General features: G+C 46.5%; 1 protein-coding gene across 4 annotated transcripts in view; it reads left to right on the forward strand.

Annotated features, from left to right (window-relative positions):
• LOC122230164 (heat shock transcription factor 2 binding protein) overlaps positions 1-19,781 on the forward strand; it is a 93,345-nt gene that overhangs the window by 2,074 nt on the left and 71,490 nt on the right. For 3 of the 4 annotated variants that reach the window (XM_042955868.1, XM_042955870.1, XM_042955871.1), the window contains exons 3-4: positions 106-256; positions 12,729-12,832. In XM_042955868.1, the coding sequence (XP_042811802.1) occupies positions 106-256; positions 12,729-12,832 (255 nt within the window). The remainder of the gene's footprint in view (positions 1-105; positions 257-12,728; positions 12,833-19,781) is intronic. The other variant, XM_042955869.1, reaches the window with a different exon arrangement.

Here is a 19,781-nt window from a genome sequence, read left to right on the forward strand (position 1 = left end):
GGAACGTAGAGGCGCTAAGGAAAGGAGGCTGCCTAGGGCTGTGGGTCGGGTCGTTGTCCTCCACAGAGGAATGTTAATAATCTTAAGATCTGCTTGTTGTTTCAGCAGGTGGGATCTAAAGAAGAATTTGTGAAAGTCAGAAAGAAGGACCTGGAACGCCTGACGACTGAAGTAATGCAAATCCGGGACTTCTTGCCCAGAATTCTAAATGGGGAAGTGCTGGAAAGCTTCCAGAAGTTAAAGATTGTAGAGAAAAGTGAGTCTTACCCTTAGCAGCCATCGACGGCGACGCTGTCTGTTCCAGCAGACCAGTCTCCCGTTAACAACCGTGGGGCAACTGTGAACACGCCTCGAGGTGCTGCTACAGTCCTTGTAATTCCTTTTGGGAGAGTCAGATAAGACCTAAGGAACAGAGGTGCCCTCACATGAGGGGCTCAGACGCCTAAGCTCGTGTTGGAAGAAGGGCTGCCAGCTCTTCCGGAGTATCGCACCAGCGTCTCTTCCCCTCCACCTCCCGTCCCTGGCAAACACGGGTGACGCTTTTGTCATTGAAAAGCGCTGCTCTGAAAATTAAGCGCGGCAGTTGAAGATCTTGCCCCGTGGACGGCTTGCATGGAGTTAAGCGTGTGTGGAGAGACCGGCGCGTGCGTACTTGTCTCTGGGTGGACGGACAGGTCCGTGTCTGGCCCTGATTGAAGTGCGGGACTGCCAGGACTTGTCCGTTCAGAGTTGGAGATGTGAGCTGGGCTGCCCGTCGGGTAGCAGTCTGGGCGCCCGTTGACGTCCTCAAGGCAGCCTCTGGGGCTGACTCTGCGCTTGCGTAGCTGAGGCCGAATTATAGCTGAGTCCGCCCGCGGCGCTCCAGGCTGACGCGCCACACTGCGTCGGACCGCTCACCATCCCCGGTGGTCTCTAGGAAGGCCGCAGGTCCCCCGCGCTAGTGCCGACGAGAAGGTGTGGGGATGGCACGCCGGGTTTGCGCGCGTGTCCCCGGCGGAGGGCGCAGCCGCGTCCGCTGGACGGGGAAACGCGCATGCCTGCCGGAGTTCCCTGCCCTGTTTGTTTTCTCTTTGGAATCCTCAGACCCGCTCTCCTCTGCCCTGTGCTGTGCGCCCCCAGCAGTGGGCTCCTGCGGACTGCCCGCCTCTGACTTCTTGCTGGCTGCCCGGGGCTCACCAGTGGAAGGCGTCAGGGGCGGAGACAGGGGTTGGGGTGTTTCCTCCTGTGGCCTCCACAGCCGTGGCTTCCACCTCAGGGCCCCGGAGACGGTCTCAGCTCCCGCCGAGTCTCTCCCATTCCCTCGTCGGGTGCGCTGTCGCTAGTTTCTGGGTGCCTCAGCAACCCCGTTGTGTCCCCTATGCCGCTCTCCTCTCTGTAAGTAGTCCTTTCCGTGCATCTCAACATCTGGACCTCTGTTTCCCGCTGGGACCCTGCCGCATGTGCTCGTGTCACTGGTTACGCTGTCGCTGCAGGTCACTGGCCTCTGAGTCCCTGCTTCTGGTCCCGTGCTCCTCCGACGACCCTCGGAGAGCAGTCCCTCGCCGCACGCGTTTGTCTTTGGGGAGGCGACGTGCCGACCCGTAGCAGGGTATGTCAGCGTGCTGGGTGGTTATGTCTCTCCGCGGGGTAGTCAACCTGCGCTCAGGGTCTCACGGATTGGTCAGCACGAGTCAGTCTTTTTTTTTTTTTTTTTCTTTTTAAAGGCAGAGATGAGGAAGAGCATTGCTTTTTTTTTTCTTTTTTTTTTTTTTAAGCATGAGTCAGTCTTTAGAGACACCACGTCAGATTGAGGTGCGTGCAGGAGCGAGGGCCACAGAAGCATCCGCGGTGACTCGATCACAGGCTTTGGGAGCTCTTCCCGCCCATCCCCTGGTCTTCCTCAGGCCCCGCGGCCATCTCTTCCCGCTCTCTGGCCATTCTGTCTTGGCCTGCTTTGCCGATGTGTCCTCCTCTGCGGCAGCCTTTCGACTAGTGGAGCTGCCTGAGGTTCAGGCCTAGGCCCCTTCTCCCCTCACTCCGTGGCTTTTCCGTGGGTGGTCGCCTGCACACACAGCTTCATGTCTGTCTCCATGCCAGTGGCTCCCGGGTTGATCTCTGGTCCTCGGCTCGGCCCAGACCCCCAGGCTTGCGGTCCTGTATCCGACTCCTCCTTGGTGTTTCTTCTTGCTTTTTTTTAACGATAGTTTCCAATTCTCACTATTTGTCTTACAAGTAGCCAGCCTGCAGCCATCAGGAGGGACCCGCAGCCCGACGAGGGAGACCACACAGCAGAGGAACGGTGGGCCTCTTGACAACAAAAGGCCGGCATTGCCGAGGGATTTGGGGAGGGACGGAGTTCAGGTGAAGTGCACCTTAAACATGTTTTGATGGGCTCCAAGTAAAATCGGGCCGTGTGTGGGGCTGTCACCATATCCTACTACAGTGGACCCGGGCCTTGTCTTTGAAAACCACAAAATGTAGATAGATGTGGAACATCGTGTCTGAAGTGCCTTATTTGAAGCTCTGCAGCCAGCAGGAAATCAAGGCTGCTGCTCTGTGTCCCAGTGACTTTGATTGTGCAGGGAACAGGAGGATGTTTTCTTTTTAGTGGTATAATTCCAAACAGCAGAATTTCTGATAGTCTGGGATTTTACAAAACAAGCTTTGTATGAATGAGTGGTCACCGAGAGAGGGGTTGTTAAGACATTGCAGTGTGTTCTTTCCCGTTAACTTGGCAGCTGGCTCTATATGTTTGTTAGCCCAGCCTAACAAACTGCAGGACACATTGCTACTTTCTGACCTCTGACTCGTGGTATCCATCCTCCTACCCCACCCCACGCTGGGCTGGCTCAGCCTCCCCAGCACCTCCATCCGCCTAGAGACCTGGGATCCTCCTCACTGTCCGCCTCTCCTCCCCCGCACCCCCAATCTCTCGTCCCATTAAGTCCTGTACGTTGCCACTCATGGATGCATCCTGAATTCACTAGCCTGCCTTCACTGCCACGGCCACGGCCACCACCGATCCGAGCCCAGGACACTGTTGTCTTGTTGTTTCGTGTTTTGCCTGAAGCTCTGCCTCCTGGCAGCGTCCACGTGTCGTCACTTTCCAGTCTGTCGTGTGCACTGCAGCCCGTGCAGTTTTTAACCGTTGTTAGCTTGTGTCATTCCCCTGCTTAATTCTTCAATGGCTTCTCGTTGCTTTTAGGATAAAGACCAGAAAAACACCCTCTTCCCCAAGAAAGCAATACCGCCCGAAAACCTAAGCAAAACTGTACCATGGCTTAAAAGATTTTGTTATTGGACTTAGACTCAGGTTCAGATTCACTTTCTTATGTGACTGTCTAGATAAGATCTGTCTTCCTGTTAGTCCCGTTAGATGTCGTAGCACACCGTTCTTTTCCTTCCGATAAAGTTTTATTCTCATCTTACGGTGAGAATGGGTGGGAGGGCAGGGCCCCTGTTTTTGCCTCCCATTTTATTCTCTGTGCCTGAATATTTGGTCCTGAGGTTACTTCTCGCCCGGTGTCTGCGTTCTCTTCTGTCCAACTTGCTTGCTATCTCATGAAGCTAAGGTGCCATAGGCCCCTCGGTGCTGGGAGAAAGGACCAAAGTGGACTTTGACGTAAATCAAGAATGGTCAAGATTTTAAACCTTTTGCTGTGCAACCTCAGGGTGTTTTTCAGTTATACCGATCTCGAAGCTTGAAATCAGGGTTAGGTACTTTGGTTTCATAATTACGTCACAAGGTCTGATAATTCCTTGTCTTTCTTGATTGGCACTGGTTCACTTAGAGAAACAGTGAAAAAGTCACTCAGCCTCTTTTCTTTTCTCCAAGTTACTTAACATATAGCGTAACAATGGTTCCAAGAGTAGAATTGAGTGATTCATCACTTACACTTAACACTGCGCTCAGCCCAACAAGTGCCCTCCTTGATGCCCATCCCCCCACCCCACCCCTCCAGCAACCTCAGTTCTCTGTATTTAAGAGTCTCTTAAGGTTTGTGTCCCTCCCTGTTTTTATGTTATTTTTGTTTCCCTTCCCTTATGTTCATCTGTTTTGTCTCTTAAAGTCCTCATGTGAATGAAGTCATATGGTTTTTGTCTTTCTCTGACTGACTAGTTACACTTAGCATAATACTCTCTAGTTCCATCCACGTAGTTGCAAATGGCCAGATTTCATTCTTTTTGATTGCCGAGTAATACTCCATTGTGTGTGTGTGTGTGTGTGTGTGTGTGTGTGTGTGTATCTGTAGATACTTCTGTAGATATAGATACATATATGTATTTATATATACCACATCTTTATCCATTCATCCATCGATGGACATTTGGGCTCTTTCCATACTTAAGTTATTGTTGATGGTGGTGTTGTAAACATGGGGGTGCATGTGTCCCTTTGAAACAGCACACCTGTATCTCTTGGATAAATGCCTAGTAGTGCAATTGCTGGGTCGTAGGGTAGTTGTATTTTTAATTTTTTGAGGAACCTTCATACTGTTTTCCAGAGTGGCTGCACCAGCTTACATACCCACCAGCAGTGCAAGAGGGTTTCTGTTTCTCCACATCCTTGCCAGGATCTATAGTTTCCTGAGTTCATTTTAGCCATTCTGACAGGTGTAAGGTGGTATCTCATTGTGGTTTTGATTTCCCTGAGGTTGAGCGATGTGCGTTTTTTCATGTGTCTGTCGGCCATCTGGATGTCTTCTTTGGAGAAGTGTCTATTCATGTCTTTTGCCCATTTCTTCACTGGATTATTTGTTTTTTGGGTGTGGAGTTTGGTAAGTTCTTACAGATTTTTGGATACTAACGCTTTATCCGATATGACATTTGTGAATATCTTCTCCCATTCTGTCAGTTGCCTTTTAGTTTTGTTGATTATTTCCTTTACTGTGCAGAAACTTCTTGTCTTGAAGAGGTCCCAATAGTTCATTTTTGCTTTTGTTTCCCTTGCCTCAGGAGACATGTCGAGTAAGAAGTTGCTGTGGCTGAGGTCAGAGAGATGGTTGCCTGTGTTCTTCTCTAGGATTTTGATGGTTTCCTGTCTCACATTTAGGTCTTTCATCCATTTTGAGTTTATTTTTGTGTATGGCGTAAGTGGTCCAGGTTCATTTTTCTGCATGTTGTTGTCCAGTTTTCCCAGCACCACATTCAGCCTGTTTCAATCTCCATTGTCCTATAGACCACTTTTCAAACACGTAGGTTGCCTTTGAGATGTTAGGTGATACAATTTAAAAACAACTTGATGTCTTAGTGGCAGTCAGATCTCAGAGTCTTGAGTTGTGATCGTATAATTTTTCGTGTTGACACCAAACATAAATTGCAGTCTTATTTCTAACGTTTTAAAATCTGCAACATTAGTTTTAACCTTTTAAATTTTACTGAAATGTGTTTATTTATCTATTACCGTGTTAATATTGTGAACCAGCCTTGTTTTGTTCCTTGAATATCAGTAATGAATACAAACTAGTGTGGCCATGATATACTGGAGAGATATTTGACTAATTTTCTTTAGCAATAGAAACAAGTTATTTTGTGTACTTTAAAATACAGCACCTGCTGCTGCACCTGTGCAGCAACATCTTGTCTCTGTTGGCATTGTCCAATAGAACTTTCTGTGATGATGAAGTTCTTGTATAATTCATGCTGTCCCTGTCTATTTAAAAAATAGTCACTAGACAAAAATTGAAAAAAAAAAAGGGGGGGGGGAAACGCCTGGGTGGCTCAATTGGTTAATCGTCTGACTTCAGCTCAGGTCATGATCTTGCAGTCCGTGAGTTCGAGCCCCGCGTCGGGCTCTGTGCTGACAGCTCAGAGCCTGGAGCCTGCTTCGGATTCTGTGTCTCCCTCTCTCTCTGCCCCTCCCGTGCTCATGCTCTGTTTCTCTCTGTCTCAAAAATAAATAAAAACATTTAAAAAAATTAAAAAAAAATAGTCACTAGACATATGTGGCCAACTGACCCAGCCCCATTTATTAAAAAGACAGTCTTTCCTTCCTTTAGTACAGAGACGGCTTTGTTGTAAATGGCTGTGTATGTGTGAATTTGATTCTGAATTCTTTATTAGTTCTGTTATTTTTTTTATGTAACTTAGGATTAGTATTTATTAGTTTTTATATTGATACCCACTTGGTTGTGTTTTATTGTAGCTCCCTGATGAAATTCTGTTTTTGCCTTTTTTTTCCTGTAACATTAATTACAGTTATTTTAAAGTCTGAATCTGATAATTCTATTTTTTACCTTTTACTTTTTAAAATTTATTTTTTAGAGAGGAAAAGAGACAGAGTGTGAGTTAGGGAGGGGCAGAGAGAGGGAGACACAGAATCCGAAGCAGGCTCCAGGCTCCGAGCTGTCAGCACAGAGCCTGATGTGGGGCTCGAACCTACAAACTGAGATCTTGACCCGAGCCGAAGTTGGACGCCTAACCAACTGAGCCCTCCCCGGTGCCCTTGAATCTGATAATTCTAATATCTGGATCACCTGTTGATCTGCTTGTATTGTCTAATTTCCCTCTTGGTAGTCTTTGTAATTTTTTATTGATTAGGGGAGTTTTTAAGTGAAACTTATAGAGACTTTCGGTGATGGTATTTTTCTCCAGCAAGTGGTGCCCCCGCCTCCCCCCTCACTGTCTGCTTTCCTCTACAGCCTCTGTGTTCTGCTTATGCTCTGCTGAGTGCCTGCAGGAGAGAGACAGCTCCGACATCAGCTCATTTTTCTGTGCTCCTGTCTCCTCTGGGATCATGGCCCACCCTAAGTCTTGGCTGTCTGATAGCTCTGGAATTTATTTTCATTTCCCAGCTCTGTGCCACCACTGGCTGCTCTGCCCAGCTTTGCTGCCTCTTTCCCTGTGCTGCTTTGGATTATGCCAGGGTCTTTGGGAAGAATGAAGTGGGAAGCTGGGGTCCTGTACCTCAGGGCACTTTCCTCGTCTCTGGGTCCTATAGCCTAAAGGCCTGTGTGACTCAGGAGCTTTCACATACTTTCAGAGGAGTCCATTTTTTTAAGTTCTGGTTTTGTAATTATTCTTGGTGGGTAGATTGATCTGTTCCCTCACCATTATAGCTGGAAATGTAAGTCCTTCCATATATGTGGTTGTGATTTTTAAATTGTTAAAAACATTTGGTAATGTCCTACAAGAAAGACAGACTATGGAGATGTTCCAGATTAAAGGAGGCCAAAGATACAATGACAGTCGAAGGCAATTCCTGACACTTGACTGGTTGTTGTGCCTTGAAGGAAGAAAATGCTATAAAGGACGGTTTGGGGTCATTTGAGAGAATTTGAATGTCGGTGGCAGATTAGATAGAGGTATTAATTTTTCTGAAGTTGACAACTGTATAGAGTAGGTGTCTAGGACATCCCTATTCCTGGGAAATACCCACTGAAGTATTTAGAAGTAAAGGGCTGTGATAGATGTAACTTACCTCAGCTGGCTCATAGTGCGTATTGCGTGTGTGTCTGTCCGTGGTACAAGGGATGAGCAGATGTGAAATGTTGCCAGTAGATGAGTCTGGGGAAAGGGAATGTGGGTATTCTTTGTATGATTTTTATTTGTGTGATGTTTCGTAAGTTTGAAATTGTTTCCAAATAAAAAGTTTAAAAAACCTGGTAAAGTGGAAAAACTGTTCACAGAGCCGTAAGCGTCCCTTAGGTGCTCTTGGGTTGTTAGAAGCGGGTGTGGAAAACCACTAGTACCACATGGTCTCTCAAGTGTTGACGGGTGTTTGGAGATTAATTTCCCGAGTTTAGTGTTAATGAGAAGAGGAAGACCTCTGTTTACAGCTCAGAGAAGAGTGATAATTTCTGGGCCACAGAAATGTGAACCAGAGAGAGAATCGCGAAGAGTGGGATGGAAGGAAGAGTGAGTGCCAACAGGGCATTATCGGGGTGCCCAGCGGGCTCAGCAGGTGGAGCCTGGTTTGCCGCATCTTGGGGTTGGGAGTTCGGGCCCCGCGTTGGGTGGAGAGATGACTCAAAAATAAAATCTTAAAAAAGAAAAAAAGATTATTTGATACGACAGAAAGTTTATTGTGACCCAAATGAGATAATGTCAGAGTGTCTTTTCCCCATGTGTTGGCAGGAACAAAAGGGGTAACGTGGAGCGTGCTGTGGAGGGACGGGTGTGGTCCAGGTTTGGGGAACCCACGCTAGGGAGCTAGGGGAGTGGGGTTCCAGGTCCTCCCCAAGAGCTTCCAGATGCGCAGGAGGGCAGGGGCCTGCCTCACCCGGAAGGGGAGTTGCTGCCACTGGAAGACGGGCAGCGATGATGCAGTGGGGAGTAAGTGCCCCAGCGTGTCTCCTCTTGCCCCTGCCCCTGTCCTGGTCTAACAGGAGCCTGGGTGCTGTGGGTGTTCACTTTTGCCTCTTGGAGCACAGAGCACGGAGGAGAGTGGATCTCAAGGGCACGTGGAGATGGTCCAGAGCACAGGGGACTGGGAGAGAGGAAAAGAGACCTAATGGGCTTTTGGACAGAGGAAGGGGGGACGTAGCCGCGATGGAGAAGGCAGAGACGTACGTTATTTGAACGAATCGCTCCCGACACGCAGTCGTTAACATTATCTCTGTATGCCAATAAATGAAACGTTTCCCAGCTCAACAGTTTGAGAAATGCTTTAACAGAATTCATTTGAATTTGGCAAGATTGATCTTATTTTTTGTGATGGTGTTTATTTTCAAGTCTTCCAGCGAATGTGGTGGATGAGTCACTCAGGTAGAGGTGCCCTGTCTGCCTGGTGTTTGCCAAGCGTTGCTAGGTAATGTACGGACATACAGAGGATGAAATCCGGCCCCTTTTCTTTGGCATTTACCCGTGGACTAAGGGGCTCCAACACACAGATGTTGAAGTTAGTGATCCGAGGTGCTGCCACGTCCATTGGCAGTGCCACAGTAGAACGAATTCCCGTTGGTCACACATTTTCTTCTTCCTACAAGAGACAACTCCAGTGGCCTTTAAGGTAGAGAAAGAAGAGTGGTTTGGGGAGCAGGTTTTTGGCAGTGCAGGAGAAAAAAATGCGATTTCCATGTTCCGGTTCCACCTCTTTCCCCCCACCCCCTTTGATTTGTTTTAAAAATTTGACAGCTAATCAAAGTGTTGTTTTTCTGGCTTAGAGTGGGTAGCAGGATTTCAGATTCACGTAATGTCTTTAAACGAAGGATTTTTTTAAAAATGAATTCTGAACTACTCTCATTTTATCACTTTTTGAACTTACATTGTTGACAGGCTGATTATGTTAAGATAAGACAAGGTCTTTAGGGTGGGCCCCGATCCAGTATGACAGGTGTCCTTACAAAAGGGAAATTTGGACACCGAGAAAGAAGATGTACACGAGGAAGCTGATGTGAAGAGAGCAGGAGAAGGCCAATGACAGCGGAGGCGGATGGGAATTTTGGAACAGCAGGGCTGCTGAAAGCTGGAGAAGGCCAGGGAGGATCCTCACCCGCGGGTTTCAGAGGGAGCCTGGGCCTGCTGACACTGTGGTCTTGGACCCATGGCCTCCGGAACTAGGAGAGGAGACGTTTCTGTTCTAAGCCGCCCAGTTTGTGGTGCTTTGTTATACACCCTCCAAATCTCAGTTCAAAGTAAATGGAGTCCGTAGCGGCTAACTGTAAATCCTTTTCTGAACCTATTGGAGAGTGATGCAAAGGGAGAAGTTAAGGGCTGTTTAAAAGCTTTCATTTTGGATTTGAGACTTTTGGCTCTTTTGATCAAAAACAATACTTTCGTATTAACGTACGTGGAACAACTGATAGTTTGCTTTGCTTATTATAAGCATACCTGGTGATCAAAAAAGGGTAGGGAAATCGATCTCTTGTGTGGGTTACATTTCTTTGCTCAGTGTTTTAGAAATGCTGCTTTTCAGTTATAGCTCTGTCTCCTGCCTGTAATAGTTCACTGTACCCTTCCCACCAATAACTTAAACGTTAAGAGATACAGGCGTTCTCATGTTATTGGAACTATCAAAAAAGGATTGTAAGTTTCAAACCAGTTCGACGTTGAAGTAGCCTGTGACGTAGATTGTGTTTATATATTGGTGGTCTGTCTTGGCCGCTCTTTTAATTAGTTAACAGTTAAATGGAGGAGGTTTCTCCTTCATTCTGGACACTAAAGGTGAGCAGTTGAAAGAATCTTAGGCTGGGTGATCCTATTCTGATATTGAGGCTGCGTAGGATAATGTCTTGGTTACACATAGTGGATCATTTACTGTCCATATTCTTTCTGTCCCTGGATTTAAAAAAATCATAAAAAAGGTATATTCTCATTATGAGAACGAGACAATCAAAGTAGCTGTGCATTTTTCTCTATTCAAGGATTAGCAGAAGGAATGTGTAGAGAAGTGGAATTTATTTGTGTGACATATTTATAAAATTCCGTGTGCTGTTCTAGGGATTTGGGATGTATCAGAAAACAAAACATGAAAATCCCTGCCCTTGTGGTGTTTGTTCTGGCAAACACCGCAGGCACTGCTGGGGGCCAAACTGACAAGGCAAGGTGGGGGTTTTGTTGGACAGTGGTGGCAGTGCTCCCATCCGGCCACAAGGCGGCGGCCTCGGACAGCAGAAAGGCACCCTCTGCCTCCGGGGGCTGGGGTGGGCTCATGGTGGGCGGGTGTGGCTTCCCTGATGCTGAGTTTGAATTCTGTGGGGCACCTGTAGGAGAGTGGGACGTTTTGACCGTGTCCTGTGTTATGGTAGCCTATGATAAAGTTGTATACAGGTATATAGAGCGAGAGATTATGAAGTTACTGTAATGAAAATCTTCTGGGTGGTCAGAATTAATTCCTCCATATTTTACACATGGTAAAGCTTGTAAGGATGTAATTTTCTATCTTCTTTGCCATGTTTGAATGATACACCGCTTAATGATACAAGAGAATGTAAAAGTGAACTGCAAAGAAAAAATTTGCACCACTAATTTAGTTCCTTTTTTGATTTTCTTTCTTTCTTTCTTTCTTTCTTTCTTTCTTTCTTTCTTTCTTTCTTTCTACCATATGCAATTTATGGTTCATTCATAATTGTAAATAATATATGTTTTAATTTAACTTTGTTACAAAGGGCAACTGTGTAGTTTTTTTAAAGCATAGTACTTGAGGGGTGCCTGGGTGGCTCAGTCGGTTAAGTGTTTGGCTTCGACTCAGGTCATGATCTAAGCGTTCGTGAGTTCAAGCCCCGCATTGGGCTCTGTGCTGACAGCTCTGAGTCCAGAGCTTGCTTCAGATTCTGTGTCTCTCTGTCTGCACTCTCTCCCCCCCCCCCCCCCATGCTCTGTCTGTCTCTCTCTCTCTCTCTCTCAAAAATAAACGTTAAAAAAAAACAATAAAGCATTTGACTGATCATTGATTTCTTCGGTGGCCACAATTGGTAGGGCAGAGTGTAGAATTGGGAAAATCCTGCTGTGGCATGATATGTTATAGAAGGGGAGAAAGAGAACTGATTTAAGGGAGAAGAAATAGTCCCATATTCACATAGTTTCTCAGAAACACATTTTCAGTGAGAAGTTCTGGCCAGTTTCATAATCTGTAACTGAATATTAGCTTCAGGTGCTAATCTCCCTTCTAGGGTAATGGGCCCCTGGAAAATGCAGACTCCATTCATTTCTCCAGAGCTTTTGGGATGCCCCTGCTGTTCTTGGTGGTCCCCTCTTTGTCAGACCCCTGGGCTATGAAGCCACAGCCCTCTCTGGTCTGCACTTCACTGGGGGGAGTGCTGTAAGCCACCTCCCCTCTCAGGTAGGGGAAGGCACCAGTTTTCGGGCTGCTGCCCCCGCCACCCTCCATTTCTCCACACCCCGTGCTCCTGTGGCCGGGCTCCCTCATTTGCTGGTGCTGATGGGTGTCGATTTCATTTCGTTAGTGACCAGAGGCCGGGCCGTGGTCCCGAAGCAGTCTTTCTCAGAGTCTCTTCCCAGATCAGCAGTATCAGCCTCACCTGGGAACTTGCTGGAAGTGTAGGTTTTCAGGCCCCACTCAGTCCTCCGAATAGGAAACTCTGACGAGGGACACAGCAGGACACAGGTGGACTGTGTTCCACCTCAAATCTTGGTTTACATTAGCATAAAAATGGATGATTTCTCAGTCCCTGAAGTCGAGGCACTTAACATTTTAAGCTCTAGACTTCTTTGCTTTATGAATGTCATAATATCTTTTATTTAAAGTTGATAATGCTTTTGATTTCAGACTCATTAACATGAACGTCTTTGGGGAATTGTGTTGGCTGTTTGAATCACCATCTAAGCGAACGTGGTTGAGAGGAAGAATGCCGTGGTGCCACGCTGTCGCCGTGGCCTTTTTTGTGTGACCACGTTATTCCCACCCTCCATTGACTGCCGCTGTTCCTCCTGAGTCAGTCTGCCAGTTGGTGAGACGCGCTTTGTGAATCAGCCCCGGCTGGCACCGTCTACTCGCTGAGCTGCCTTCTGCTTTTTATGGAGCAGATACAAGTCTGTGCCACGAGACAGTCGGGCTTCTCAGCCCTGCCTTCAGTCCTTTAAATAACCCACTTTCTTAAAGCCTCGAGTACACGTCTGGCAGTAAAACGAGGTCTTAAAAACACACGACCAGAAACAACAACAAAAATAGTGCTTTCTGCTATGGGCTGCAAACTGATGAAAACCGAAACGAGCAGGACTCTTAGAATATGGGTCAAGGACTGGTTGTGAGCAAGCAGTGCTGCTTTTCCTGAAAGAAGATTAGGCAAAATGGATTCTTACCAAAGAGTAGTGATTGAGATATTGAGTATTGTGCCTCTTTTTTCTAGACCTGGAAAGGAGAGAGCAAGACTTAGAGCGACTGAGAATGGACTGCGAGCACTTTAAAGCCCGCCTGGAGACCGTGCAGGCTGACGGCATGAGAGAGAAGAAGGTACGATGCTCACGGGCCACCGCTTAACACACTCGTGTCACAGCTGCGTCCACAAAGTGGTGTTGCCAACAGCTTGTCTATTCAGCCTCGAGAGATTGTGCCTTGAAACGCATATATTCCGAATGGGTTGGAACATAGTCAGACGTTGGCTTTTATGACCATTTAACATGGAGAACATTTGCTGGGTGACTTGTGATCGTCACTTTCTGTTGATTTTCATGTTTAAAAGACCGTTGCAAAGCTTTAAAAGTCAGAGTATAGTAAGAATCTTAAAAAGTGTACATCATAATTCGTAATCAGAGATAAATGTATTACCTACAAATATTAATGATTAAGGGATCATTCACCGATATTTTATTTTATTTTTTAAAATAAATTTTTCAGTGTTTATTTTTGAGAGAGTGTGTGCGCAAGTGGGGGAGGGGCGGGGGGGGGGGGGACACAGAATCCGAAGAGGCCCCAGGCCCTGAGCTGTCAGCACACAGCCCGACGTGGGGCTCGAACCCACAAACCGTGAGATCATGACCTGAGCTGAAGTCGGATGCTCAACCGACTGAGCCACCCCGGCACCCCCATTTAGTGATCTTTTAGAAATAACCAATGTATTTTCATATTTAAGAAGACTAATAGGATTTCTCAAAAATTACACGTTTTTACTTTATGGAACAAATATTTCCCCCTTTTTTCTGTAAAGCTACAACTATCCTGTCACTTTGGATAAAATGATAAAATTCGGAGTGTGCATGTTTTTTTTGTTTTTTGTTTTCCCAGTAATAACACTGTAACAGTATTAGTAACAGCAGCTAGGTATTTGGTTCCCTGGGCCCCGGCGGGTGCTGCCCCTGCCAGCGGGTGCTGCCCCTGGCTCAGCTGGACCAGCAGGCGCTGTTAGTGCGAAGGAATGTGCGGTAGCCGGTCGCAGGCCCACTGCCTCCTCTGGCGAAGGGATTCCAAATGCTTGAGGCTGCCGTGGAGGCGTCCCAAAACTGGTGGGTCTGTAGGGACTTGAATATTGAGCAGGTAGAAAAAGGGAAAGAGTTTTAGTCTCAAAACTGAGTTGAGTGTCACATAATTGAAGTTGAAGTTTTAGTTTTGTCATGGTTTGGATCATGATCAACGAAGATGCCAGTGTGGCTAATTTGGGCCTGAAAGTTTCATGGTCTGAAAGAAGTTGACCAACATACAAGAAGGAATTTGGTAAAAATCAGCAATGCACCTGTTGGTTCAGTACTTACTTAAATTACTAAACATCCTCGTTAAATTGAAACTTAACTGGGCAGAATCTTCCTGTTTGTTTTTTTTTTAATTGTTAAGCATAGGGAAAAAGTGCATGTTTTGTGGGCATTTTAGATGCAGTGCATAAAAATAAGCCATTCTGGTAAAGCACCAGTCAGTATAGAATGGATGAAATGACCTTGGTAAAGTAGTGTCAGATCACCAGCGTGTTATTGCCCTGACACTTTGACCTTAGTTACAACATGGCAATATTTTAGATTAAACTATTTCCTATTTCCAGCTAAGTTTCCTGTTTAACTCTCCTGCCAACTTGATACAGATGGGAGTCCCTTCGTGTTGGCCATAACAAGGCCGCATCTCTTTTTGCTGTAGAGAACTGAGAGCTGCCTCCATAGCCTCTTCTCTGGTCTCTGCCCAGGTGTCTACAGATCATGGGGCTGGACGCTGGAAGCTTATTTTAGAGTTGAGGAACCAGGAAAGAATTCAGGGACTGGATCCCACATTAGAGCACTGCTAGTAAGAACCACAGTATGGGTAGACGTCATTAGGAAAAGACAGCGGTTACTGGATCCACATGTAAGCAAAGATGAGAAAAACACAGCGTGGACTCAAAGTCATAAAGAAGCGTGAGGGGGGAGCGACAGCTCCTGACCCGGCCCCCCCCCCCCCCCCCCCCCCCCCGCGCCCCGGAGAATGGCTGCCGGACAGGGGAAGCTTGGTTCCCGGCCTCAGTTGAGCTGTTTCCTCAGCAGTAGTTGAATCCGGTCAATGGGAGTCCAGCTGGGCCTTGATGTGCATTCACATCACATCCCGGCTGGCCGGGAGAGTCCTCCTGGCAGTGGCAACCTTTGAACTCTGGAGAAGAAAGAGCCCAGCTTTCCTGGTGTGGGCAGAGCTGTCGGAGGACATCTGACTTGCTTTTCGTAGGACTGTGCTGTCCCTGTGAGGTCAGACGAGGCTCCCCACAGAGGGTCTGCCGGTTTTTAGTGTGTGACCTGGCTGTCCCACGTGTGTGAACTTGGCCTACGTGAGGTGCGAGTTCACCTGTGCTGAGGGGCATTTCGGTCGCTTGCCTGTGGTTTCGTTTTCTCTGTGTGTTTTCTTGTGTGCGCTCCTTTCACAGTTAACAGACTTGCATGTGACTGCCCATTTTTTGTTATCTGTGTTTTTGATTTGTTAGCGAAGAGTTGCTACTTTTGTGATAGCAAATGGAAGCTGTTGCAAACATTGTATTATTTCAGGAAACTTTGTAAAGAAAAACTGATAGTATGTTTCAGTTAAAATCAGAAATGAACTACAGAGGATTTTGAAGGAATCCTGAAAGCTTTATGCTCGGTACTCTGTTAGGTAGGAGTATTCACTTTAAACAGGTAACTATATCAGGGTTTGATTATTGTTCCTTTTTTAAAAGCAACTTTATTGAGATGTGTTTTGCATAACATGGACTTAATCTGCTGTAAAAGTGAAGCTGGAACATTTTTAGTAACTGCATGCAGTCCTACAGCTTTCGCTACAGTGCAGTTTGGTTTTGGTTAAAAGGTTTCAGAAAGAATCACAGATTTGCAGGAAGGCACAACAAGTCCACGGGAGTCCCTGTACCCTCCACCCAGTTTGCCCCCGTGTGGCGTCTTGCATCACTCCGGCACAAGGTCAAAGGCGGGAAACTGACACTGGTACAACCCACACAGGCTGTCTGGGTTCACTGGCTTTACCTGGGTTCGTTTGTATCTCCTCAAGTGTGTGTGTACGTGTGCACACACGCTCAGTTCTGTGCCGTTTCAACACATGTGTACATTCGCGTATCCGTCACCAGCACGTTGAAGATACCAAACAAAGATCTCTCCGTGCTTCCCTGCTACAGCCACACCCACCCTGTGCCCCGTACTTCGCTCCAGGCAACCACCTGCACATAGTTGTCACACATGAATCTCTATCATTTTAGGGCACCTGGGTGGCTCAGTCGGTCTTCGGCTCGGGTCATGATCTCATGGTTTGTGAGTTCGAGCCCCACGTCAGGCTGTGTGCCAACAGCTCAGAGCCTGAGGCCTGTTTCAGATTCTGTGTCTCCCTCTCTGTCTCTACACCTCCCCTGCTTATGTTCTGTCCCTCTCGCTTTCAGAAATAAATGAAGATTAAAACAAAATTTAATCTCTATCATCTTATTTCAAGAATGTCATGAAAATGGAATGTCATGAAAATGACTTTTTCCGCTCAGATTCATCCAAATCGTTGCTTGGATCAATAGTCTGTTCCTTTTTATTGCTGTGTAGTATTCCACGGTATGGCCAGATCACACTTCGCTTAACTGTTCTCTCATGGAAGGACTTGTTGGGTTGTTTCCGGTTTTTCGCTATTAGGAGTAGAGGTGCCATAAACATCCGTGCATAGGTTTTTGTGTGATTGTATGTGTTCATTTCTCTGGGATAGATGGCTCAAGAGTGCGGTCACTGGGTTATGTGCTAATGCATGTTTACTGTTGTGAGAAATTGCCAAGTTGTGCAGAGTGGTGGTTCCATTTTACATTCCCAGCAGCCATGTGTGAGTGATTCATTTCTTCCACACCTTAATTGGCATTTAGTATTATCACTGGTTTTATGGTAGCCATTCTGGTAGGTGAGTTGTGGCTCTGATTTGCATTTCTCTAGTGGCTGATAATGCTGAGATCTTCTAACACGCTTATTTGCCATTGTATATCCTCTTCTGTGAAGTACCTGTTCACGTCTTTTTTTATATATAAATCTTTTTAATATTTATATATGTGTATGTATATATATATTTTACTGTTGAGTTTAAAGAGTTCTTGATATATCCTAGACAAAAGTCTGTTACTGGATGCGTGGTCTGCAGATAGATTCTCCCAGTGTGGAGCATGTTGTTTCATCATCTTCATGGGGGCTTTTATGGAGCTAAAGGGTTCAATCTGGGTGGCGTCCAGTTTGTTAGTTTTCCCTTCCATGATCAATGCGCTTAGTGTTGTAAGGACTTTTCTTGTAGCCCTTGGTCCTAAGGACTTTTTTCCCCTAACGGTTTTATATTTTTATATTTCACAGTTACGTTCACAATACATTTTGGGTTAAGTTTTGTATAAGGTATGAACTTTGGCTGAGGTTCTTTTTTTTTCGGTCCAGCTGCTCCCATGCTTCGTGGGAGAGGTGATCTTTCCTCTTGTAGCTCTGCCAGCGATCGCTTAGCGTATTTGCCTGGTCTGTTCTGGCTTCTCTGCTCTGGCCCATCGATCTGTTCTTCCATCAGAGCTCACCGTCTGATTACTGTGGCTACATAGTGAGCCTCAGCGTTGGATAAAGTGATTCTTCCCGTCGAATTTTTCTTTTCCAAAATTGTCTAGACAGGTCCTGTGCTTTTCCAAATACATTTTGTCATAAGATCATCTGTCTCTGTAAAAATTTTTGCTGGGATTCAGATGAGAATTGTGTCATTTCTGTAGATCAGCTTGGGGAGAACTGTTGTCTCTGTTGCATCTCGCAGTCTGCAAACAAAGCATGTGTTTCCATTTACTTAGGTTGTCTTTAATTTCTTCCATCAGTGGTTTGTAACTTTCAGCACACAGATCCTACACGTTTTGTTAGATTTTTACCTAAGCGTTTCTCTTTTTTCCTTTCTTGATTCCAATGTTTTAATTTTTATCTAACTGTAAGCGAATAGCTGAATTAGTAGAACGTTCTAAAACTCCAGATTGGCTTTTCTTACACCAGAAAAGAGTGATCAATTTAACGGGCGAAGACAGGGGATTTCTGACAACCTCTCACCCGGCATGCAGCTCATCTAGATGGCTGTCTCTTAACTGCAAAGTGACGCTCCCTCTTGCCTTTTCCAGTACTGCTCTTTAAAGGAACCAGAGACACTGACCCCTAGTAACCAGTCTGAGATGTAACACACTGGGGGTTAGTGGACATGCCAGCTTCTGGCTGTCTTGGTGAGAGACGCTGTCATGAAAATGTGACCTAGAAGATGCCATTATGCACAATATCTGACTTGGGCTGGCTCACAAAGGCAGAGGCAGTGAATCAGTTTTTTGTTTTTTTGTTTTTTTTTTAAACCTTCCTTAAAGATTCTTTGATGCTCTGCTCTATTACTGTAGACCTGGTCTTTTTACCTGAAATTTTTGTTAAGTTCTGGGTTGCTATTATGTTAACAATTTGATGATCCCATCCTAGTACCAAAATGTCCCCCAGAATGGAGTTCAGATTTGGTCAAAACATAAATCGGGGTGTGACACTGTAGAATTATAAAGGGTAGGCAGAAGGAAAAGTCATCCTGAACCACTATGTGATGGCTCAGGTCTCATCTGTGAGAATGGGAGTGGGGAAGGGGGGACATCTACATGCGTCACTGAACTTGAGAGTACTGCCGGGGACCCCCAGGACACTTCCATCTCCTGGCTTCCCTCTGCTTCCCAGACAGCTGCTCATAGAGCTGGGCGCACAGCCATCCCATTCAGCCTGGTAACGCATGCTGGCCGTCAGGGGCCTGAGCTTGCACTTTTTGCAGGCAGATGCCACTTCGAGTTTCCCACAGCGGTCTCCAGATTGGTTGCCGAGAAAGGGCTCGGCATACTTCAGTGGCCCATTCTGCTCATAAACCAGCCAGACGTAAAGGTGAAGGCCTCGGGAGGCCCAGATCCCACGTAATCGGAGAGGACTCTGCCACTGCCGATGTCAGTCATTGCCCTTCATGTTGACCACCAGAAAATGGTGCCATTCCCTGTATTTGGGGTCCTTCCTGCTGGGAGCGTCTGGGTCTGTCATGACCAAGGGGCGGCATTTGCCTGGATCGGGGCCTCCTGTGCGATCCTGGTGGGCCAGTTCCTTACCTGGGTGGGCGTCCCCCTTTGTCCACCTCATTGACCTCTGCCCCAGCGTATTTGACCTTCAGTGGGATTCTGCAGCTGCCTGTCTGCTTCCTGCAGGCTCAGAGTCCCAGGCCACTTGCTCAGGTCTCCCGGTGTTGCAGGGCTGAGCCGGGCAGACAGCGGGGAGTCTTGGCAAGGCCCGGGCCTGTGGCTCTGACTCAGAGCACTCTGCAAACTGGCCCCGGGAGGTATGGGACCAGCGGCCAGGGTGCTTTTCATTTTCTGTGGAACAGTTTTAAATGATGTTGTATTTTTTTAATTTTTATTTATTTTTTTAAATGTTTCTTTTTGAGAGAGAGGGAAATTTCGGGAGAGAACACACGGGGGAGGGGCAGAGAGAGGGGGAGACAGAGGGCTCGAAGCAGGCTCAGAGCCTGATGTGGGGCTTGAGCTCACAAACCATGAGATTATGACCTAAGCTGAAGTCAGACGCTTAACTGACTGAGCCACCCAGGTGCCCCAGTGATGTTGTGTTTTAAATTTTAGGTTTCATTTTGTTGTTGTTAACGTATAGAAATGTCATTGCTTTGTGTGTGCTGATCTTGTAACTTGTGACCTGGCTGAAGTCACTTATGAGTCTAGAAGTTTTATTTACTTTTTACTTTTACTTTTAATTTATTATTATTTTTAATGTTTATTTTTGAGAGCGAGAGAGCGTGAGTGGGGGAGGGCAGAGAGGGGGTGGACAGAGGATCTGAAGCGGGCTCTGCGTTGACAGCTCTGTGCTGACAGCAGCCAGCCCAGCATGGGACTCGAACTCACAAACCATGGGACCATGACCTGAGCTGAAGCAGGATGCTCAACCAGCTGAGCCCCCTAGGTGCTCCTGTTTTTTAATTTAAA

This window comes from Panthera leo, chromosome C2 (assembly GCF_018350215.1).
Source record: "Panthera leo isolate Ple1 chromosome C2, P.leo_Ple1_pat1.1, whole genome shotgun sequence".
NCBI classification, from domain to species: Eukaryota; Metazoa; Chordata; class Mammalia; order Carnivora; family Felidae; genus Panthera; species Panthera leo.